Raw genomic sequence first — 25,951 nt, 5'->3', positions numbered from 1 at the left:
TCAGCAGGTTCTGACCAGTTCTGGAGAACTGGTAGCAGAAATTTTAACTAGTTTGGAGAACTGGTAGTAAAAATTCTGACTGGCCCCGTCCCCATCTATTCTTCTCCTCCCAAGTCCCAGCTGACTGGGAGTAAATGGGGATTTTGCAGTAACCTTCCCTGGAGTGGGGTGGGAATGGAGATTTTACAGTATCCTTCCCCTGCCATGCCCACCAAGCCACACCCACCAAGCCATACCCACAGAACCGGTAGTAAAATTTTTTGAAACCCATCACTGATATAACCCAAAGCTCAGGAGATTGGCAACTACTTCCTTCTGTCTTGCCTTCCTCTTGATCATGTGATCTAGAACAGTTTAGGTAGGTTGCCTATTAGAATAGAATAGAATAGAATTTTTATTGGCCAAGTGTGATTGGACACACAAGGAATTTGTCTTGGTGCATATGCTCTCAGTGTACATAAAAGAAAAGATACCTTCATCAAGGTACAACATTTACAACACAATTGATGGTCAATATATCAATATAAATCATAAGGATTGCCAGCAACAAGTTATAGTCATACAGTCATAAATGGAAAGAGATTGGTGATGGGAACTATGAGAAGATTAATAGTAGTGCAGATTTAGTAAATAGTTTGACAGTGTTGATGGAATTATTTGTTTAGCAGAGTGATGGCCTTCATTACATTACAGAGAAGAAAATACACATGACTTCTATGTCCACAACTGATAAAAAAAGATAGAGAGAATCCCAGAAGCCATGCTCTGCAGGCAATCTACCTTGTTTAATTTCCAAAAACAGGAGAGAGATGGATGAAAACAGAAGGAAGTCAACAATGCAATATGGGCACAATTATCTGATTTCCCGCATTATGACCTGAAAGAATCCTCAAGTCAGAGGATTTAACTCCAGACATTGGCCTTAACTATCTATGATTGTGCTGGCAAATGCTTGTCATGTCCCCATTGAAATGGAAAAGAAGATTTCATGTTTCCTGTATATTCTCAGAAAGACTTAAATTAAACTTACATGTTTCACCACTGGGATTTTGCAGTTCATGTCAGTATTCTGTCAAGTGTTCTTTGCCTCACCAGCAGTCCATCGGAAAAGATAGCAGTAATTTGGTTTTTTTTAAAAAAATATATCTCTATTTTAAGCTTTTCATATTCTAACCTTTAGATCAGCACAGGTTTAGATCACAAGGGGAAAAAAATCCCACTATCTAAATGAAATGTGGCTATTAGGAAAGCCGCTGAAATGAAGAGGCTTTATCTCTGTCCTATTCTGAATATAATGACTATGCATTTCTTGACATATGGCTTCTGAGTAGTTACGTTTCAAAATGGCCCGTAAGATACTGAATAGCCAATTCACATCAAAAGAATTTTAAAAATAGCTTTTTAAAAGGACCCATCCTTTCAATGATTTCAGGAGAAAGAGGACATCTTCAGTTAAAAAAAAAAGCCAATGTTTTTTTATAATTTGAAATAGACCAATATCTTTCAAGTAAGATGCTCAAGTAAGAGTTTCTGCTTAACAGGAACTTTTAATGAATCTTGCTTAAATTCAGTGGCTGCCTGTATTTAAAGAAGAAACTGTTTCATTGGCCCCAAACGACCCAGAACTTAACACAAAATCTCTTCAGAAAGAATAAAAATAATCCTTCTTGTCAAACACTGACTTCACAACATTCCCAAAAAACAAGCAACAAAAATAAACTACCCAGTTTGCTGCCTTAACTCATTAAATTGGAAGGAACAATGACATGGGTTTTGTTCCAATGTAGCAGGCATTCTTAGATACAGTACTATGAATAAATGAAATCTCTGGGGGGAATCTGCTCAATAAAACAGATTAGAGATCTGCCGTTTAAAAGATGGATTGTGAGTTTCACAGAGCCTTTTTCTTACATTTTGTTTATTGAAAATTAACTAAAAATAATTCTTAGAAGTCTAGTAAACCATAGAATTGGAAGGTACTTTGAAAGAACATCAGGATACAACTACAGCATCCATGACAGCTGAATATTCCTTCATTGCTTCAGTGTTTCCGCTGAAGGAACATCTCTGAGTTCCTAGAGTTATTTATTACATTATTTATTTATTTATTTTTATTTATTTATTTTTCACATTTTTATACCGCCCTATCTCCTTAGGGACTCAGGGCGGTTCACAGCCAGATAAAATATACGTATAAATACAAAATAAAACATCAATTAAAAAACTTATTACATAAGGCCGAATAATTAAAAATAGCAATACAAATAATAAAACCCCATTAAAACCAAATTCAAAATTTAAAATTCTAGTCCAGTCCTGCGCAGATAAATAGATGTGTCTTAAGCTCGCGGTGAAAGGTTCGAAGGTCAGGAAGTTGGCTGAGTCCTGGGGGAAGTTCGTTCCAGAGGGTGGGAGCCCCCACAGAGAAGGCCCTTCCCCTGGGTGTCGCCAGTCGGCACTGCCTGGCCGACGACACCCTGAGGAGTCCCTCTCTGTGAGAGCGCACGGGTCGGTGAGAGGCATTCGGTAGCAGCAGACGGTCCCGTAAGTAACCCAGCCCTATGCCATGGAGCGCTTCGAAGATAGTTACCAAAACCTTGAAGTGCACCCGGAAGGCCACAGGTAGCCAGTGCAGTCTGCGCAGGAGAGGTGTCACATGGGAGCCACGAGGGGCTCCCTCTATAACCCGCGCAGCCGCATTCTGAACTAACTGGAGCCTCTGGGTGCTCCTCCCTTGAGCCCCATGTAGAGAGCATTGCAGTAATTCAGACGAGACGTCATGAGAGCGTGAGTGACCGTGCATAGGGCATCCCGGTCTAGAAAGGGGCGCAACTGGCGAACCAGGCGAACCTGGTTAAAAGCTCTCCTGGAGACGGCCGTCAAATGATCTTCAAAGGACAGCTGTCCATCCAGGAGAACGCCCAAGTTGCGCACCCTCTCCATTGGGGCCAATGACTTGCCCCCAACAGTCAACCGCGGCTGCAGCTGACTGTACCGGGATGCCGGCATCCACAGCCACTCTGTTTTGGAGGGATTGAGCTTGAGCTTGTTTCTCCCCATCCAGACCCATACGGCTTCCAGGCACCGGGACAGCACTTCGATAGCTTCGTTGGGGTGGCCCGGTGTGGAGAAGTACAGCTGAGTATCATCAGCGTACAGCTGGTACCTCACACCGAAGCCACTGATGATCTCACCCAGCGGCTTCATATAGATGTTGAACAGAAGGGGCGAGAGAATCGACCCCTGCGGCACCCCACAAGTGAGGCGCCTCGGGGCCGACCTCTGCCCCCCTGTCAACACCGTCTGCGACCGATCAGAGAGATAGGAGGAGAACCACCGATAAACGGTGCCTCCCACCCCCAATCCCTCCAACCGGTGCAGCAGGATACCATGGTCGATGGTATCAAAAGCCGCTGAGAGGTCTAATAGGACCAAGGCAGAGGAATAACCCCTATCCCTGGCCCTCCAGAGATCATCGACCAACGCGACCAAAGCCGTCTCAGTGCTGTATCCGGGCCGAAAGCCGGACTGGAACGGGTCTAGATAGACAGTTTCATCCAGGTACCGGGGTAATTGACATGCCACCACTCTCTCTACAACCTTCGCCATGAAGCGAAGGTGGGAGACCGGACGATAATTACCTAATACAGCTGGATCCAGGGAAGGCTTCTTGAGGAGAGGCCTCACCACTGCCTCTTTCAAGGCGGCCGGAAAGACCCCCTCCAACAAAGAATACATGTATACATTAAATACATTAAATACATTAAAGAGTCCTTGAGTGGCTCAGACTGCTAAGACAATCTGTTATTAACAGCAGCTGCTTGCAATTACTGCAGGTTCAAGCCCCACCAGGCCCAAGGTTGACTCAGCCTTCCATCCTTTATAAGGTAGGTAAAATGAGGACCCAGATTGTTGGGGACAATAAGTTGACTTTGTATATAATATACAAATGGATGAAGACTATTGCTTGACATAGTGTAAGCCGCCCTGAGTCTTCGGAGAAGGGCGGGATATAAATGCAAATAAAAAATAATAATAAATAAAAAAATTATAGAAATCTTACTAGAGGAGCTTTCCTCTATGGAGTGGTTTCAACACTGCTGACCTTCACAGAATGTGACCAGGTTCACAGCATGACAAATTATATGCACAAATTCGGGGAAAACTTAAGTTTATTTCCCTGAACATTAGAAGGAAGTGGTGAACAATTGATAAGAGTAGAGTGTGAATGTATGTTGTTGGTTTCCTATGCTGTTAAGCACTTGTTGTAAGATAGTCAGTATGTGCCACTTTTAGAAACTGGGTGGCTGGTTAATCAATACTGCTGATCTAACCTATTAATCAGATTGGGTTTATATATTTGATTGGTCTTCAAAATGACATGCAGATGAACTGCATTCATTTCATCAATTACAGAAAATGGGAATGAAACAGTGTGGAGTAATGCAAACTTAATTTCCTTTCCTTTCCTTTCCTTTCCTTTCCTTTCCTTTCCTTTCCTTTCCTTTCCTTTCCTTTCCTTTCCTTTCTATTTTTTTTTATTTTGTCACAACAGTATACACAAGCATCAACATAAAACAACAACACATCATATAAGCATATATATGAGCAAAAGTATGCAATAACTATATTAATTTGATATAATGAAAGGAAACAATAGGACAGGAACGGTAGGCACTTTTGTGCTCTTATGCACGCCCCTTATAGTCCTCTTAGGAATGGTTTTTTTTTTTTTTGTTTACATTTATACCCCGCCCTTCTCCGAAGACTCAGGGCGGCTTACAGTGTATAAGGCAATAGTCTCATTCTAGTTGTATATTTTTACAAAGTCAACTTATTGCCCCCCCAACAATCTGGGTCCTCATTTTACCTACCTTATAAAGGATGGAAGGCTGAGTCAACCTTGGGCCGGGCTCGAACCTGCAGTAATTGCAGGCTTTGTGTTCTTAATAACAGGCTTTACCAGCCTGCGCTATTCACCGGCCCCCTTGAGGTCAATAGTAGACAGTTTTTGGTTAAAGCTTTTGGGATTTTGAGAAGAGACCACAGAGTCCTCTCTGTGACCTCTCCTCTCCTCCTCTCCCCTCCCCCCCCCCTCTTTGGCTGCTCATATTTAGCAGGTTGTTATAAGGGGCGTGCATAAGAGCACAAAAGTGCCTACCGTTCCTGTCCTATTGTTTTCTTCATTATAATATTATATGCATACTTTTACTTATACTTTTACTTACATATACTTTTCCCTCATGATGAGTTTTTTTATGTTGATGATTGTATATACTGTTGTGACAAAAATAAATAAATAAATAAAAAATCCCTCCAAGGTCCCTCTCACAGTTACTGCTATTAAGCCTGGTTTCATCCAGTCTATATCTTTATAGCGCTCTCTGAGTGGTTTACAAAAGTCAGCATATTGTCCCCAACATTCTGGGTCCTCATTTTACCAACCTTGGAAGGATGGAAGGCTGAATCAACCTTGAGCCACATCAGGATCAAACTCCAGACTGTGGATAGAGTTTATCTGCAATACTGCATTGTAACCACTGCGCCACCTGGGTTTAGAATCTTTTTATGATCTGACCAGCTCTTTCCAATCTTTTAATAGATTATTGATTTGCAACAGACCAATGCCACTTACGGTCTGTTCAAAATAACTTGTTTACTTTTGAATTTTTTCTTTTCTAGCCAATCTACAGGCCGCTGTATTATGTGATCTGGACAGCTTTGTAATTCTTTCAGTCCACAATTAATATTTACATTTTAATATTTATTGTCAAAAGAAGGGGGTTATATTCTATATTTTTATTGAACATATTTTTATTTTGCTTATCTGTGATGAGATTGATTTAATTACAAAGGGTTAGTGGGAGGTAATCTATCACCACTTTGTATGATACATAGCCAGGAGGTGATGCTATTGAAACTATGCCAACTTTGTATTTTAGTCTTTTAATTGTCAGAAAAAAAGCTCTAACAGCTGTTTTTTCTTACACACTAGCATTATGGTTTGGGTGCCAAATGAGACACCTCAGGTGGGGACAATAAGAAATAAAATATTGTGGCCATAAGGCCGGCTGACAGAAAAATAAAACAGTAAAAATGAAGATTTATAAAACTAAAAAGAAAGAAAATTAATACAAATTTTCCAGGACTAAGGGGACATAGATTTTATATATATAGGTAGTCCTTGATTTACAACAGTTCATTTCGTGACCCTTCAAAGTTACGACGACACTGAAAAATGTGACTTATGTGACCATTTTTCACACTTGTGACCATTGTAGTATCACCATGGACACTGCAATCAAAATCCAGACCTTGGCAACTGACTCATATTTATGACGGTCGCGGTGTCTCCTGGGTCATGTGATCCCCTTTTGCGACAAGCAAAATCAATGTGGAAGCCAGATTCACTTAACAACCGGGTTACTAACTTATCAACTGCACTGATTCACTGAGCAACCGTGACAAGAAAGGTCATAAAATGGGGCAAAAATCACTTAACAAATGTTTCACTTAAGAACAGAAATTTTGGGTGCAATTGTGGTCGTAAGTTGAGGACTGCCTGTATATACGGAAGTGCAGAACTGGACAACCTGGAAGCATCACCCTCGTGAAAGAGAAGAAAGGACAAATAGAAATCATGTCCTCTGCCAGAAAAAACAGAAAAAACAATGGCTACCAACCTGCCTTCATTGAGGACCTGTATACTGCACGAATCAAGAAGAGGGCCGTGAAAATATTTACAGACCCCTCGCATCCTGGACATAAACTGTTTCAACTCCTACCCTCAAAACGATGCTATAGAGCACTGCACACCAGAACAACTAGACACAAGAACAGTTTTTTCCCGAAGGCCATCACTCTGCTAAACAAATAATTCCCTCAACACTGTCAAACTATTTACTAAATCTGCACTACTATTAATCTTCTCATCGTTCCCATCACCAATCTCTTTCCACTTATGACTGTATGACTGTAACTTTGTTGCTGGCAATCCTTATAATTTATATTGATATATTGACCATCAATTGTGTTGTAAATGTTGTACCTTGATGAAGATATCTTTTCTTTTATGTACACTGAGAGCATATGCACCAAGACAAATTCCTTGTGTGTCCAATCACACTTGGCCAATAAAAATTCAATTCTATTCTATTCTATTCTATTCTATTCTATTCTATTCTATTCTATTCTATTCTATTCTATTCTATTCTATTCTATTCTATTCTATTCTATTCTATTCTATTCTATTCTATTCTAAATGTTTTCAGGACACAGTCAATAAATGTTGCCTGGAATTCTCTCAGGGAGAAGAATGAAAGCATATACGGCCCAAGGACACCACTGAGCCCATCCATTAAAAACATATATATATTATAGCATCGCAATGAGACAGCAGAGGGCATCATATCGAGCCTATCAAACTGAAGGCCCAGCAAAATCTGATGGAAGGTTGGAGGTTGGAAAAATGTGATGCAAGACTGGAAATCAACTTCATTGGAAATTCAGTGCCGACAGTTCAGGGTCACCCAATGCTGTTTATATGCTGCTGTAAAGGGTGTGAGAATAAGCTTGAGGAACAGCCCAGGCAATGGTTAGATATAAGAAGTCAGAGTCCAAAGCAAGAATGGAATTGGGAAAGCTGGACCCTTCCTATTTATCTTTTAGGAAAGAGGAAGGACTATTTTAGATGGAGGAAGGACTATTCTGAGTTGCAAGAGTCTTCTCTTCTAGGTATTCCAGACTTGGACAGCAAACTCATGAATATCAAAACCACTTTTACTATAAGGCTAATAGAATAGAATAGAATAGAATTTTTATTGGCCAAGTGTGATTGGACACACAAGGAATTTGTCTTGGTGCATATGCTCTCAGTGTACATAAAAGAAAAGATACCTTCATCGAGGTACAACATTTAAAGCAATACAATCAAATTTAAATAAGTCCCTCTTCCTCATTTCACCTCACCTCATAGGATTATTGTAGCAGGGAAAATGGTCAGAGGAATTATTATGAACGTTGCTTTAAACCTGCGAAGAAAAGGCAGAATAGAAATTTAACAACCTAACCAACAAAGCAGAGCAGAGCAGAGTACAGTGATGGGGGGAGATATGCAGCAGAAAAGAAGGGGAAAGGGTGAAAAGAGAAGCAATCGAGTAAAATATGGTAGGCCATGCTATGATGAGGAATGGATTTAAGAAAAGGGTCACATGACTGCAACTTTATGATGTTATAATGCTTTTGCCAGGTATGGCATTTCCGATTTTTGGCGAAAACAATCCCATAGCAAACAATGTATTTGCTTAATATCTGTGATGTTTGCTTAATGACCACTGGGTTCACTTTATGACTGCTACAAAAAAGGTAAAATCAAATTGTTCATGTGGTGAGATACAGCAAACAAGTCAGAAAGATAAACAGATAGATAGATAAAAGATAGATAGATAGATAATAAATAAATAAATAATGGCTTGCTTTATGACCATCACAACTTATGACAGTAATTGGCAGACTCCATTACAGTCATAAATCAAGGACTATCTTCATACATTTTTACCTAATGCAACTTTTTGGGGAAGTAAATGTGTATAAAATTCTAAGACTAATTTTAAATTGGAACCATCCACAACTGTGCTCAGTGGGACTTACTTCAAAATAAATATAGGCTGGAACTTGACATTAGACAAGCTATAAATTAACAAAACCTTACAATTTAATCATATATACAGAACACATTGAAATTTGCTCCTGGGTAAATATATACATTTCATTCATTCATTCATTTCATTTATTAGATTTTTATACCGCCCTTCTCCCGAAGGACTCAGGGCGGTGTACAGGCAAATAAAAACAGACTAGACAATAACCTATAAAATGCAGAATTAAAAAACTTATTATACTTGCCTAAAATTTTAAAATATATAAAAATTAAAACCCCGTTTAAAATTAATAATAAAACTATACAATCCGTAAAATTTAAGCCAGCCCGCTAATAAAAAGATGCGCTTCAGTTCATGCGATAAAGGTCCAAGGTCAGGTATTTGGCGAAACCCGGGAAGTTCCTCCAGAGTGGAGCCCCACAGAGAAGGACCTTCCTGGGGCCGCCAGCCGACATTGCTTGGCGGACGGCACTGAGAAGTCCCTCTCTGTGAGAGCGCACGGGTCGGTGGGAGGCATATGGTAACAGTAGGCGGTCCCGTAAGTACCCAGGCCCTAAGCCATGGAGCGCTTTAAAGGTCATAACCAAAACCTTAAAGTGCACCCGAAGGCCACAGGTAGCCAGTGCAGTCTGCGAGGAGGGTGTTGGGAGCATGAGACCCCTCTATCACCCGCAGCTGCATTCTGGACTAGCTGAAGCCTTGAGTGCACCAAGGAGCCCCATGTAGAGAGCATTACAATAATCCAAGCGAGAGGTAACGAGTGCATGAGTGACTGTGCACAAGGCATCCCGATCAAGGAAGGCGCAACTGCGAACCAGGCGAACCTGGTGGAAGGCCCCCTGGAGCGGCCGTCAAATGATCTTCAAACGACAGCCGCTCATCCAGGAGGACACCTAAGTTGCGCACCCTATCCTTTGGGGCCAATAACTCGCCTCCAACAGTCAGCTGCAGCTGCAGCTGACTGAATCGAGATGCCGGCATCCACAGCCACTCCGTCTTGGAGGGATTGAGCTTGAGCCTGTTTCTCCCCATCCAGACCCGTACGGCTTCCAAACACCGGGACAGCACTTCGACAACTTCATTGGGGTGACCTGGGGTGGAGAAGTACAACTGAGTGTCATCAGCGTACTGATGGTACTTCACCCCAAAGCCACTGATGATCTCACCCAACGGCTTCATGTAGATGTTGAACAGAAGGGGCGAGAGAATCGACCCCTGCGGCACCCCACAAGTGAGGGCCCTCGCGGTCGACCTCTGCCCCCCTGTCAACACCGTCTGCGATCGGTCGGAGAGATAGGAGGAGAACCACCGATAAACGGTGCCTCCCACTCCCAATCCCCCCAGCCGGCGCAGCAAGATACCATGGTCGATGGTATCAAAAGCCGCTGAGAGATCTAATAGGACCAGGGCAGAGGAATAACCCCTGTCCCTGGCCCTCCAGAGATCATCCACCAATGCGACCAAAGCTGTCTCCGTGCTGTAACCGGGTCGGAAGCCGGACTGGAACGGGTCTAGATAGACGGATTCTTCCAGGTATTGGGGTAGCTGACGCGCCACAGCACTCTCTACAACCTTCGCAACAAAGCGAAGGTTGGAGACTGGCCGATAGTTTCCCAAAATAGCCGGGTCCAAAGAGGGCTTCTTAAGGAGGGGTCTCACCACCGCCTCTTTCAAGGCGGCAGGGAAAACCCCTTCCAACAAAGAAGCATTTATAATCCTCTGGAGCCAGCCTCGTGTCACCTCCTGAGTAGCCAGCACCAGCCAGGAAGGACACGGATCCAATAAACATGTAGTGGCGCGGAGCCTCCCCAACAACCTGTCCACGTCCTCGGGAGCCACAGGGTCAAACCCATCCCAAACAGGCTCAACAAGACGTGCCTCCTCTCCCTCGCTTGGATCATCCCAATTTCGGTCCAGACCATCCCGGAGCTGAGCGATTTTGTCGTATAGATAACCACTAAACTCCTCGGCACGTCCCTGTAACGGGTCATCCGCACCTCCTGATGAAGGAGGAGCGGGTCACCCAAACAGGGCGGCCGGGCGGTTATCTGCCGGCGCAATGAGGGTGGAGGCGAGGAACGCCGCTCCTCATTGCCACTAGGTAGGTCCTGGAATAGGACCTAACTAGTGTCCGATCAGCTTCGAACGACTGGACCTCCAAGTGCTCTCTAGGCGTCTTCTCCGGCGTTTCATCTCTCTCAGCCCCTCGGAGAACCAAGGGCGGTCGAGATCTGCGCCGGGTCAGAGGCCGCAAAGGCACGACACGGTCCAAGGCAGCCGCGCCTGTTCCCAGGCCGCAACTAGTTCCTCAGTCGTGCCGTGGGCCAGATCCTCAGGAATGGCCCAAGCTCCGTCAGGAACCTCTCAGGGTCCATCAGGCGCCTGGGACGGAACCAACGTAGGCTCGCCTCTCCTTGCGATGGTGGGCGGCGGTTCGGAAGTCTAGGCGAAGGAGAAAATGATCAGACCATGACATTGGTTCTGTTACTAAATCGTCTAATATCAGATCATTTAACCACTGACCAGAGATATAAATCAGATCCAGCGTGCCTCCCCCCATGTGCGTAGGGCCATCATTTACTCCTATCAGGTCCAAGGCCGTCATGGAAGTTTGAACTCCCGAGCTGCAGTCGATGATAAGCCAACTGATGGCAAGTTGAAATCCCCATAACTATAAGTCTGGGGTCTCAACTGCCACAGTGGCAATAACTCCAGCAGCTCGGGCAGGGCTGTGGTCACGCAGCAAGGAGCCAGGTACGCGATCAACAAGCCCAACTGATTCCTATGGCCCCACCTCACATAAAGGGATTCACAGCCGGCAATCTGAGGAACAGTGGCCTCCCTCGGCTCTAGATCTTCCTTAATGACAACCGCCACCCCTCCACCCTCCCTGGCCCTCGGCTGATGGAATGCTCGGAAACCTGGGGGGCATAGTTCAACGAGGGGGACCCCCCCCTCTGGCCCCAACCAGGTCTCCGTAATGCCCATAAGGTCCGCGGCCTCCCCCTGAATAAGATCACAGATCAAGGGGGCTTTATTTACCACGGACCGGGCATTACATAACATCAGCCGAAGATCCAGGCTCTGAGGATCACGGCCGCCCGAGGAACGGGTAGGGACTAAGGGGCCGGAGCACGTGATCGCTTTTAGACATCGCGCACGTGCTCCCCAAACTCGATACGGCCCCCCCCTCCGCCATATCTGCCTCTCCCACTTACCGTACAGATTGAACCACCCTCTAATCCTGGAACAAACCCCTCCCCCCCTGCCTTCAGACCAGATGTAGTAATGCCGCGAACTGGCACCGGGACTGGATCCCTCCCCGATGGGTTCTCCCCCCCACCCGTCTTATCCCTCCCCCCCTTTAAAAAACCCTTGTTTAAAAATCTATTTAAAAAACCCCATACATTCTTCTTAGCAGCATGCCACCTCTCTGGGTCCCAAAACCCTTCGTTGAGGTAGGCCCTCGATAACTTGGAGGGCCATTCCTGCGAGGCGGGGGAACCCCGCAGTTGTAATAGGTCGGTGGACGAATATCTCATGAAAATGTCAAGTTCAAGGCAGCAGAAAGTGTACATCCCAAGCCGGCATAGATGTTAAGCAAGTTCTAGGCCCGCAGACTTAGCCACTTCATCCCTATCCTCATCACAGACGGAGAGAGGGGGCTGAAATGCCAAACCCACAATCCGTTGAAACTGGGAACATAACCGGCCCAAGTCCAGATGATCCAGGAAACAGCCAAGGGGACCAGAGGTCCGGCCAAATCCAATGGCCTCCCTCCTAATAGTTGGTACAGTAATATCCTCCTTGGTTGCCGACCGCTAAGATGACATAATGTCCCTCGGAGACCCGGGCTCACTCCGTCCTGAGGAAGGGGCTTGTACAGTTCAGTGGTCAGATGGAAAGCCACACGTAATACCATTGCCGCTAATGTTGTCACTGCCGCCGCCGTTCCTATGGCCGCCATTATTCACGCTGGATCTATGTTAAGTTCATGATCCAGCCTGCCGCAGATGGAAATCCTGAGCATGCCGCCAGTGATGAAAAGAACCTAGGCCGTTAATAGATGTTACGGCTAGGCCTAGCCAGGAGTCAGCTGGGGGGGGGGGAATGGCCGATCTTCGAGCCCTCAAGAGCCCAAGCCCGCACGGCCCACCACACTGCCACCGCATTATGCGCGGCCAGGGATCAAACCAGGGCCTGTCCGGGCGGCTACCCCACCCCGAGATGGCCGCCGCCATCTGCTGACTCACCGGTCGGTGGAAATGCGGCTCAAGGTCTTGCCGCTGCTCGAAACTGCGGCAGGGGCTAAGCATGCCCGAAAGTCAGCTGGGGGGGGGAGAAACGGCCGATCTTCGGGCCCTCCAGAGCTCCGGCCCGGACGGCCCACCACACTGCCGCCAGCATTCTGCTCGCGGCCGGGAATCTCCAAGCCAGTCCGGGACGGCCGCCCCACCCCCAAAATGGCCGCCGCCATTATCCGCTGCTTGCCCAAGGACTCCGACCCCGCTCTCGGCAGCCGAGAGACCACCGAGGTCCAAAGACCTCGCTCTCGACTGCCGGTGTGTTGCCCGACCTGGGGCCGAAGTCCATGCAGCCCGGCAAGCGGCACAGCGGCATCACGGCCGGGAGCACCGGCCGCTGCCCTCACGAGCCTCAGAACGCCGCCGCCGCCATTACACGCATGCGCAGAAGATTTATAGCTTTAATATGCCGCCAGAATTAATTTGAGAATTCTATGGCATCATTTCCAGTTGCAGCTGGGAATTGTTGTTTAAAGTACCCATTGGATTTAAATTTTGTTGATTCTGGACTCCTACTTTTAATTTGTACATTAAATGCATTGTTTCAAATAATACCATTATTCAGAAACTCTTCGATATTGATGGAATTGCAATCAATTGCAGGGCTTCAATATTGTGTTTTCAGTCTGATAAGGAACCAGGCAAGAAATTTAGAGCCAAGAATGAAAATTTAATATTTTAATAGCAGTGGGTTGAAGGGGAATAGAATCAGTCAGTTTATCATAACCTGAAGTGTTTTTCATGATCTAAGTTTCAATTTAAAGTTGACTAATTTTGGGAATACCAGGAATATTTTCAAATCCTTTGAGGAAGGAAACAGAGCACCAAGCTAATCTGTCAAATACTGTCATGGCCGCTTCCAATTTCCTTCGTTGCCATGGCAAGATTTTGTTCAATCAGTTCTATTTCCACAACCACCCCTTGTTCGGCAGTAAAAGGGAGGCCAGGACCTCAATCAGCATGTGTTCCTTTTTTTGTTCTCTCATGGAAGCAAAGTTAGATCTGGTCATGTCCTCAAGACATTTTAGAATTAATAGTGCATTTTTTTTTTATTATAAAAAAAACCTCATCATTTTGCTAGTTCCTCTATGAAAGCATCCATATTTCCCTAGGAATCTATATGCAGATCATGCTTTTCTTATACAAACCCATAACACATCTTCTCAAACCAAAGAAAACAAGGGCTCGAAAGCAGAAAAAAAAAAGGAATACAAATAGGAGTATAAAACATATTGTTTTCCCTGATTACAGTTCCTAATTTCATGGCTCATTATCCAGGTTGTCTTTTTTCTTTCATGTCTGAAAGAGTGACCTTGAGAATACTGAAATGTTCTGGATTCTTGGAAAATGCTTATAGACTTATTTATTCCATATCCTGAGAGGTGATCCTTTTTTGAGCAAACAAAATAAGGTAGCCAGTGACTGTGTGGTATTATATAAAGCATATGAGTAGCATTAATTTCCAAGAGTCGGTTTGGAAGACCTCAAAAATTACTATACAATGGTTAATGGATAAATCAGAATGAAAAATATATTTGCTAGCAGAGATTGGATTTCAGCAGGTTCTGACTAGTTCTGGAGAACTAGTAGCGGAAATTTTGAGTAATTCGGAGAACCGGTAGTAAAAATTCTGACTGCCCCCCCAATCTATTCTCTGCCTCCCAAGTCCCAGCTGATTGGGAGGGAATGGGGATTTTGCAGTAACTTTCCCCTGGAGTGGGGAGAGAATGGAGATTTTACAATATCCTTCCCCTGCCACGCCCACCAAGCCATGCCATGGCCACCAAGCCACGCCCACAGAACCAGTAGTAAAAAAATTGAAACCCACCACTGTTTGCTAGGTGTTTTACATTTCACAACTCAGCTGCTTCTCTCAAGAACAGGCAGGCAAACTTTGATATTGTTTTACTTAATATTTTACATACGGATAACACATCCCTGAAGGTCAAAATATAGAAAGAAGTGGGGGATCTTTGATAAGATCTCTCCCCCATTCTTTAAAATGGTAAGTGCTATAAGAGAAAGTCACTTCCTTCCAGCTTTCTCCAACCCTCTCAGTTATATATATTCCTAAAATTATTAACGTTCCAAATAATTGGTTAAAAGTATTTTGAGCTTAATAGGGGAAGGGGAGGGCCTTATATATTTAAATTTTGAGACCAGATTATTCCTCAATGACTCTGGGCAATTTACAGATAAAAGAGAAACAACACACATTGCAAAGAACTAGAATTATTCTTGTGCTTATGTTACTTTTTTTTTAAAGCTAAAATAATCTCTGCTAAACATCTGAGCAAAACATGGCATGAAAATTGGTGTAGTGGTTAAGGCATCAGGCTAAAAAGCAGAAGAGTCTGGGTTCAAGTCTGCTTTAGTCCTGAAAACCAGTTGGTTGATTTTGGGCCAGTCACTCTCTCTCAGCCCAGCCCAGCCACTGTGGTGTTGTCAGGAAAACAGGATGAGGAAAATGTGTTCGACATTTTTTGTTTGTTTGTTAAATTTAAATGCTGTCCATTGCCCTGATAAAGTTACTCTCGGCGGCTATGATATGTTTGCCACCTTGGATTATTTGTAAAAATAATAAGCTGGGATATTATCAAATAAATAAAGTTTGGCTTTTGTTGTCACTTAAAAAAATCTTGCCTCTTAAAGTATATTTATAATTTCTGTTAAGACATTAAGGGGTACCAATGATTTTCACCTTCACTGTACTTTTTCACCAAAACTGCAGAGCTAGTTTGTATAGTAATGTTGAAGTTGCTGCTGGGCTGGAAACCAGGAGACTGGGAGTTCTAGGCCTCCCTTTGGCAGGAAAGCCCAGTTGGGTGACTTTTCTGGTAATTCCTTCTTAACCTCACAAGACACTTGTTGTGCTGTAAATAAGTGGCGGGAACATAATGTAGGCTGTTTTGAGTTGTAGGGGAGAAAAGTGGCATATAAATCTAATAATAATCAGACAGAGCAGTGAGTGTCCTGAAAGATGAGAACCTTGGAAACCTGTGGTACTACACATACAGGTGAACCACAACTTCCAACATATGTCAATGTAAAAAAAGGTAATGTTCTGTCCTCCCTCGCCTCTGTCTGAGTGATGGCTTAATTAGCCGGCACTATCAGCTCTGGCAGCAGAATAGCCAGCGTATGCCAAGAGCCTCTGTTATCTTCCATGACGCTGGTGAGTCACCTAGAAACAAACTTCAGCTCTTAATCAGTGGATTTGCCTGTTACAAAGAGACACAGCAGCTCTCGCTGCCTTTTATATCCTGTGGGGTGTGGCTCCATGACTCGGCACTTCCTGGGCCTGCCCCACCCTTGCTTCTGTTGTTCCCTCCTCTCCTGCCTGCGAACCCTAGGGTTCAACCAAGCCTGATTGCTATCAGCTGGGTCTGCAGGTGTGGCCTGGGGGGGGAAAGAGTCAGGGGATGGAGGCCTCGTTATCTCCTCCACCTGGCCTGCTTCTGGCTCCTAGAGCTGAGCCAGGGAAGCCGGTGCTCCCGAGGTAAGTCCTGACGGCCCTTCCCCCTCACTGTCCAAGTCACTTTCTGGCAGCAGGGCCGGCTCGGTGGGCGCAGACACAACAGGTAAAAGTAAAGAAGTTCCTGTGGATTTTACTCCACTAGTTGTTTTCGACTGTAGGGGGGCGGTGCTCATCTCTGTTTCAAGGCCACTGAGCCAGCGCTGTTTGAAGACATCTCCACGCTCATGTGGCCAGCATGACCAAAGCCCTGTTAAACTTCCCATCGAAATTTTACCTATTAATCTACTCATGTTTACTTTTGAACTGCTAGGCTGGCAAGAGCTGGGACACGGATAGGAGCTCATCCATCATATGGCACTTGGGTCTCGAACCTGGGCTGCCGGTTTTCCAGTCAATAAGCCCAGGGCTTAACTGCTGAACCACCTCGCTGCACTAGTGCATTCTGCAGGGATGTTAATTTTCACTTTGTGAATCCATGAATCCATTTGCACTTTGGGTGGTTCAATAAGAAACAAGTGACTAACGAGGTTACAATTATTTGCCTGTTTTTTAGATTCTACTTGGATCGTTGTACAAATTGCAAATATTAGTTGCTTGCTTGCAATCTTTTCCATACAAGGATTATTGTCTTTTTCATTCTGCCCTTCATCCATTTGTGCCCATAGGACCACACACATTATAGCATTGAAAGGCATTACAGGAAAGGAGCATTTCATTCCTCCTGGGTGTTTAGATGGTTTTGTCCTCAATGACCTTGTTTTTCATTGCAGTTTTTGATGTTTTATTAAACCTGTACAGTGAGAAAGGAATGGAAGCCACACAAAATCCTCCTGGATTGCAGCAGCATATAGCCTCCAATAAACAAACAAAAACCAGATAAATATTCATTTCTTTCTCTTTTGCAAAGAGGGGGTGAGAGGCAAAGCTATACTAATCCGGCTGCATCAACGTTTGTTTATGTACTTAACTTTTATGATGCTTCTATAAAACCAACTTTAAATGGCTCACAAATTCAAAGAAAGCAACAAACAATGTAATCATATAATAAAATATCATAAAGGTAAAGGTTCCCCTCGCACATACGTGCTAGTCGTTCCCGACTCTAGGGGGCGGTGCTCATCTCCGTTTCAAAGCCGAAGAGCCAGCACTGTCCGAAGACATCTCCGTGGTCATGTGGCCGGCATGACTCAACGCCAAAGGCACACGGAACGCTGTTATCTTCCCACCAAAGGTGGTCCCTATTTTTCTACTTGCACTTTTTACGTGTTTTTGAACTGCTAGGTTGGCAGAAGCTGGGACAAGTAACAGAAGCTCACCCCGTTACGCGGCACTAGGGATTCTAACCACTGAACTGCTGATTTTTCATTTGACAAGCTCAGTGTCATAGCCACTGAACCACCACGTCCCTTTTAATAAAACATCATACATCTATTCATAGTGTCCATTTCTCACAAAACAAAATGAAACAAAACAAAACGAAGAAAAACACAAAAGAAAAGAAAACGCAGAGGGATGCATTCAAATCGGATGTTAGCTCATCAACTGTAAAAAGTCAATTCTGCCATTCCTTAAGTTTGAGCTGGACCCTCTGAAACAGACAGTCCTCAACTTCCCACATTTAAGAAAAGGTATGTGATTCCTCTCACATGTTAGATAAGAAGAGGTCATTTTGTACAAGAAATGCATTTTTTTCCCATTCAAACCATGTAGTTCTACTTTATTTTTACCTTGGATATCTGCTTTTCTGTCTAACAGACAACAAGTGGTCAAAATTGGCAATGCTCTATCAAATCCTGTTCCTGTCAAGAGTGGCATCCCTCAAGGCAGCATCCTTGGACCAACACTCTTCATACTATACATTAATGATCTTTGTGACCATATCTCAAGCAATTGTGCTCTCTTTGCTGACAATGTCAAACTATTTAACACCACAGACAATGCATCTATCATCCAAAAAGACATTGATCATCTAACCACTTGGTCTAAAACTTGGCAACTCCAAATCTCAACCAGCAAATGCTCAGTCTTACATATAGGAAAAAAGAACCCAAACACTAAGTACATACTAGATGGACATTACCTTACAGATGACCCCATTCCCGTTAAAGACCTTGGAGTTTTCATGTCAAATGATGTAAGTGCCAAAGTGCAACTACATAGCAAAAAAAGCTCTAAGAGTTGTAAACCTAATCTTGCGTAGCTTCTTTTCCAAAAACACCACACTACTAACCAGAGCATATAAAACATTTGCTAGACCAATTCTAGAATACAGCTCGCCTGTTTGGAACCCTCACCACATCTCTGACATCAATACAATTGAACGTGTCCAGAAATATTTTACAAGAAGAGTTCTCCATTCCTCTGAAAACAACAAAATACCTTATCCCACTAGACTTGAAATCCTGGGTTTAGAAAACTTGGAACTCCGTCGCCTTCGACAAGACCTAAGTTTAACTCACAGAATCATCTATTGTAATGTCCTTCCTGTTAAAGACTACTTCAGCTTCAATTGCAATAATACTAGAGCAATCTATAGATTTAAACTTAATGTCAACCGCTTTAATCTAGATTGCAGAAAATATGACTTCTGTAACAGAATCATCAGTGCTTGGAATACTTTACCTGACTCTGTGGTCTCTTCCCATAATCCTAAAAGCTTTAACCAAAAACTCTCTACTATTGACCTCACCCCATTCCTAAGAGGACCATAAGGGGCGTGCATAAGCGCACAAACGTGCCTACCGTTCCTGTCCTATTGTTTTTTCTTTTCTTCTTCCTATATACATATATGCTTATATCTCCTTATATTTACTCATATATGTGTTTATATATTATATAATCTTTTTGTATGATACCTACATATATTGTTATGACTAAATAAATAAATAAATAAATAAAATACATGGGAAAATGTTGAAGTGGTTTGTCTGTCCAATTCAGAATTATTATCTATTACCTTCTGGGTCATAAGCAACTATGTATGAATCTACTTTCGTTAAGATCGCGACTAATTTCTTACTCTAAAATTCCTTACTCCTTTAACTGCTTGTGATTGTGTATTTTTACATAGGTGTGTCTTCAAGTCAGTGTTGACTCCTTGCAACTGCCTGGACTAGTCCCTGCAGTTTTATTGCACTTGCAGTTTTGGCACTTTTGTTGCAGGTTGGTTGGAAACCACTTTCAGGAGTGGTTTGTTTTATTTTATTTTATTTATTTATTTTATTTTGTCACAACAATATATATAAGCATCATACAAAAAGTTTGCTCTGCCTCTTTCCTACGGCAGAGTGAGACTGACTGACCCAAGGACACCCAGCTGACTTTGTATCTAAGGGGAGACTCAAACTCACATTCCCTGATTTCTAGACTGGTGTCTTAACTCCCTCTCTCTATGTATGCAATGTATGTATCTATGTATGTATCAGAGGTGGGTTTCAGCAGGTTCTGACCAGCACTGGAGAACCGGTAGCAGAAATTTTGAACAGTTCAGAGTTCAAAAATTCTGACTGGCCCTACCCCCATCTATTCTTTGCCTCCCGAGTCCCAGCCGATTGGGAGGGAATGGAGATTTTACAGTATCCTTCCCCTGCTACGCCCACTAAGCCACGCCCACAGGACCGGTAGTAAAAAAAATTTGAAACCCACCACTGGTATGTATGTATGCAATGTATGTATGTATGTACCCTACGTATGTATGTATCTTTTTTATTGCAGATATAACTGTAGCTTTTTACAGCTTTTTAATTGCTATGTGCTGGTTTACAGAAAGATGCTTACCATATTTTGCTATCTATTATGCTGGTGCTTACTGTATAATATAACCACTATGGGAAGAAGACAATGCAAATATAATTAATATTATTTAGCTATTATTATTACGCATGTGTACTCAGCATGGAAAGAATAAGTACATTTGATGCCTCCTGAACTAATAAAAAATTACTGCAATAAATATGTTTTTAAAATTATGCCCTATTATGTTTTCTGCTCCTTAGTCATTTGATTTGCATGTAAAACAGCCAAAGGTATCCATAGTGACATGGTGCTAGTGGAGATATCTTTTCTTTATACAATGGATGAGTAAACATTTTAGTCTAGAATTATCAACCCAAAAAAAAACAACACCTGAGCTTCTTTGTAACATCAAATAGTTTTTGAAATTGCAGTAATCTCAGCTTGTTTAATATTAAAGAGCTGTCTTTTTTTCTCCAAAGATTCCAGTATGTTTACCTGTTTAATTTTAACTAGAGAATAGTCTGGTTTTTAAATCTGCCAGTTTAGTGCTATTAATATTATTTAGCGGGCCGCTTCTGATGATTGTTCTGCTTCTGATTATTGCTAAATGAAATGAATAGAGGCAGTGGTGAGTTTCAAATTTTTTTACTACCAGTTCTGTGGGGGTGGCTTGGTGGGTGTGGCATGGGATGGCTTGGTGGGCGTGGCTTGGTGGGCGTGGCAGGGGGAAGGATACTGTAAGATCTCCATTCCCTCCCCAATCCAGGGGAAGGTTACTGCAAAATCCCTATTTCCTCCCGATCAGCTGGGAATTAGGAGGCGGAGAATAGACGGGGCGGGGCCAGTCAGAATTTTTACAACCGGTTCTACAAACTACTCAAAATTTCCGCTACCGGTTCTCCAGAACTGGTCAGAACCTGCTGAAACCCACCTCTGAATAGAGGGGCTTGGTTTCACTGTGACCATGAGTAAAACATGTTCAGAAGGTCCTCAGTTCGGGTCCATGCATTCAACTTTGAAAAGTGTGGCTATAGCTTTGCAGAAAATGTACGTGTCCTTTTTTAAAATCACTGTGGGTATTTTACCATAGGAAAGGCGGTGAAAGCGAAAACTGCATGAAAGATGCAACTGTGTGAAAATGCAACCTCGTCTCTAGATGTTGAAATATAAGTTGACTTCAAAACTACATTTGTAACTCTCTGTAGTATTGCAGAGATTTCTCCTAAAGCATAGCAAAAAACATTAGTCTTGTAATGGAAACCTGCTGCTCTTCCCCTCACCTCTTCACATCCTCCTCCCCACGTCTGTTTCCTACTGATAGCTTTTAATATACATCCCCTTAATGTCTTCCAACAGGAAGTAGACATTGAAAGAAGTTTGCCATCACCGGCATTTAAAAATCAGCCTGGGAGCCATTCCATCATTCCTGTGAGAAACCCAGAAGCAAAAGGTGGCAAAACATTTTTTGACAAGATGTCATCCGAAAATGTTCAGAACAACAAAGCTGAAGGTTAGCATCACTGCTTTTTGATCGGATTTCTTTGCTTTCCTGCCATATATACAGAACAAGAAAGACCATAAAACATTTTGTGGGGGATGGTTTTTTTTTTCTTTACCAGCAGAGATTCAAAGCAAAATAATGATGTTGATAATATGTCCAAGGGATTTGTGTAAAAATAGCATTAGATGCTCTAAAGCTACAATCTATTTGACATTCTGGTAATTCTGAAAGGTAGCTTTCACAGTGCGAAGGATTTTTTGCAATAAATCATAAGCAAGACAAATCATTTGATATTGTTTTCTTTAAGATTGCTTTCCTTGCTTTACGTGGAATATGTTAATTTCACAGCCAAAAATATTGCAGGTTGTGTGGGTTGTTTTTTTTAAAAAAAGCATTAGTAATCATCTAACCACTTTCAGAAAAACCATTGCTGTGAAATGGAAGCTACACTCAGTAAAATAATGAATTGAGGTTTCTAGTTTGGAAAGAGTGCAAAAAAATCTTACTTTTCTTTTTTCAGATGATCACTTGAAAACATATTTTTCAATCTTAAAATTGAATAAGACAGAAAGGTGTCATGTTTCAGGAAAACTATTATTCGGGGAACACTTTTATGTATTAAACTGAGGAATATGTTTCAATGTTAATACCCTGTAAGCTTCAGATGGCAGAGTTTTCAATACATTCCCAATTCATTAAAAAAAAAAAATATTTGATGAAACTACACTTAATATCTAGCACTTCCAAAGTTGTAAGATTGGGTTTTAAGGTAATTTAACTTAAAAAACAGCTTTATGTTTGTCAAAACTACTATTACACAGAAGATTTCTCTTCAACTATAAATGTTGCAGACATAATTACAGAATGAATCCTTCTGAGCAAATGAAATGTACTTTTGGAATCAGATATAAAAATCAGAAAATTTAAATGCCTCGTTAATTTAATACAGTATTAAACTGAATTAATTTTAAGACAGTCAGTGTACTAGAAACCTAGAGCAACTGGATTCCCATCCCCACATAGCCAGTCTTATGGAGGGATGATGATCAAATCGAAACCCATCATGCAGGGTTATTATAAGGAAAAGTGGGAAGGGAAGCAATTCTGTACACTGTCCTCAACAACTTTAATTATTAAATATATAAATTAATTATTAAACTTCTTCATAATTTAAATACACTGGTGTAATATAAGGCTTCTATATAAACTTATGCTACTTAAATCTCATTAACTTTATTGGAGTTAAGCACTATGTAACAGGATAATACATGCATTTCAGGAAAAAAGTAAACAAATTGGACTCAAGTCATTGGAGGTTATTCATTTGTTTCTTCTAATGGACTGGTGTATGCTTAATGTATGGCTGAAGATTGCATGTACCCTAAGCTGGTGGAAAGGAGTCTATGATACATTGGCTTGCAAAGAAGATTCAGGCTGAGTCAGAGTAGCACTAACACACCTTGCATAAAACTTTGGGCTTTAATTGGATTTGTGGTTTGTTGGACAAAAATTGCCAAAATGTATGAGTTTTATTCTTACCAACAGCAAGAAATATTTTGTATGGATATGATTGGTAACCTGGCTGATGTTTTCACTTCCATATGAGAAAGCTTTGATTATCCAAAGCCATGATGGATGGTTGAAGTCAAAATCTCTGGGGCCATAATCATGACACATGGAAGATCGTGAATTAGAATGCATAAAGATCTCCATCAATCCATTTAAATGCAGGTAGTTCAATTGAGTGCCTCATTACTATTGGCAATAGGAGGCAACTCAATCTCTTGATGTTCTTGATTCTGAGCAGCCTCTCACTGTCACCCAGTTATGGAGGTGTCCTTGGTTTGCTAAAGAGCTCTGGGAGACCAAGTAGCAGAAACAATGCCTCAAACACTGGGAAGAAAAAATTGACAAGTGAACCCAACTGAGCTCATATTTGGGCCTTCATTATGGCAATAAGGGAGCCAAGGCATCTTTAGCATCTGTGGCTGTTGTTAAAGCCTCGATGCTGTATTGCTGAAGTTTCAAATAATGACTAGGATGATGTCTGGCCACATTATCTGGGACTCCTTTAGGCCTATGTGTTCTATGATGAAGTGAATAGAATGATTTACGCTACTACTGTAGTGGACTAGAGCCATGCACTCTTGGGTTCTGTGTGAGGCTGAGAAGAAGGGAGGAATGATGAACTGGATTCAGAAGACTGTTAATCGCCCACTTGAGGAGTACGATCATAGTAGCCTTGGAAAGGTTCCAAGGCTACTTCCTGCTTCCTCTTTAAGACAGAATCTCTGTATCTGAACAACTACTCTCGGTTTCAAACTTTCCTTTTTAGGAAAAGGTTATAGAGTATCCTAGAAGTAGGGGAACATGTGAAACTGACCTAAGAAAATTTAAAATGGATAAAGGGGACCAAATATTGTTTTTGGTGAAAATGTTTGTGAATAAATTGGCATTAGACAAATGGACCAGATCTTTATGGGAATGCTTTGTCTTTACGATTAAAGAGAACAGACAATTGATGACTCTACAAAACAAAAGATAAAGGCAATATGAGCCAGGGTGTGATGCTGCTCATTGCTATGGAGACATGGATTGTGATGTGGATTGAAATTACAGAATGCCATTAGAGAAGAAAGTGTTAAAGGCATAGGAAGATAAAAGGGAAAAAAATGGAACCCTGCCTTTTTTCCTATCCTGTAGACACTTTCCTTTAGGGATTATGACATTATAATGACAACTGGAAAAGCAGTGAGAATGGAGAAGAAGAGAGGATCGCTAAAGCAGCCTGCAGTGAAAATAATTACACTGTATTTGTCTCAGAAAATGTTTCAGGAATTGGGAAATAAATTAGCAGAATCACTTGATACTAAACTGATTAAATAACCGGATGACAAAGTGACAGTTTTTAAAAAAGAATGATGAAAGACTTGTAAGGGTGAAAGAAGGTAAGAGAATGGCAAGATCTGTAAAATAAATGGCTGGAGAGGAAAAACAAGTTAATGATAACATGGAAATTTTAGTGAGTAAGACAGAAGTTAGAGAACTGGAAAGAGAACTAGATAATCTAACTTTATTGGAAGTGAGAGAAAAGGAATTTTGCTTGAGACTTATAGCATCCCAGTGAATTCCAATGAAGATACCAGAGAAAATATTGTTAAAGCCCTGGCATTTTTTTTAATTGGGAAAAAAGAAGATACTGAGGCAGAAACGAATAACATTTATGGACTAAATTCTAGATTTTCTACCACAAGAACTGTTCCAAAGAATGTTTTGGTGTACTTTGTCAAGAAGAAGGAAATGGATCAAGTTTCACAGCTATATTTTATTTCATGATTGAAGATTGACAATACAGATATAATTGTTCTTAAAGAAATTCCTATTAGAATTTTACGTAAGAGAAAAAAGGGGATTGACTATTGTACTAACAAACAGTAAAATTAATCAAAATAGTGGCATTCTTTAATTATTGCATGAACTGCAATATAACAGAGACAAACAATAAGAATTTGTAGTACACAATGAACTCCCTTTGACTAATGAGCAAGGAACAAAGAGCAGAATATGAGTATGTGTATAATTGCTTGCAAAGCAATTTTTCTTCAGTAATTTTCATTGACGTACCTGGAAGAGCAGGAAACCCATTTGTCACCAACTTGATTCTTGCCAAAGTTAGGAGTTAGAGTTTTTGCTACTGCAGTAGCGTCATCTGGAATTGCAGCAGCATTGATGCCTGGTGGTAGGACAACATTCAAGATTTAAAATATCTCTCAAAGTGAATGACAATGCTCTTTACAACATCTATTAAAACTCAAGCACTGCAAATTGTCTTCAATATGCCAGGATTATTATTTGGGATGAAAGTCACATGATTAGGAGGGACAGCTTTGAAGCCACAGATTAGCCTCTTCACAATATCATCAGTGCTACCTAGAATGAGTAATGAAATGTTTGCAAGAAAACATCCAAGCTCAGAGAGCACCTAGGACCACTCATATTTGTTTGCATTTTTAAAAGTTTTCTTCTTAAAATCTTAATAAAACTATACACAGACACACACACACACACAAGCACATGTACGGGCACCATTATTATTCTCTTATATAAATACAAAGATAGGAGGAGTAAATTCAAAACCTACATGGGATTGATTTGTTATGTGTCCCCAAGAAGTATTTGTAGAATACTGAGCAAAAGAGTATAAGAGGTAATGATCAAAATTTGAAAGTGTGGCTTTATAGGGGGTCAAGGGATGTGCAAATCAGATTTTTAC

General features: G+C 42.0%; 1 protein-coding gene across 1 annotated transcript in view; it reads left to right on the top strand.

The window, feature by feature from the left end:
- Positions 1–25,951, top strand: part of XIRP2 (xin actin binding repeat containing 2) — a 263,015-nt gene that overhangs the window by 70,808 nt on the left and 166,256 nt on the right. The window contains exon 2 of the mRNA XM_058191320.1: positions 21,534–21,687. Coding sequence (XP_058047303.1) covers positions 21,534–21,687 — 154 coding nt within the window. The remainder of the gene's footprint in view (positions 1–21,533; positions 21,688–25,951) is intronic.

This window comes from Ahaetulla prasina, chromosome 1 (genome assembly GCF_028640845.1).
Source record: "Ahaetulla prasina isolate Xishuangbanna chromosome 1, ASM2864084v1, whole genome shotgun sequence".
Taxonomy (NCBI): Eukaryota; Metazoa; Chordata; class Lepidosauria; order Squamata; family Colubridae; genus Ahaetulla; species Ahaetulla prasina.
Note: the sequence above shows the minus strand (reverse complement) of the source record. Positions and strands in the feature narration are given on the sequence as shown.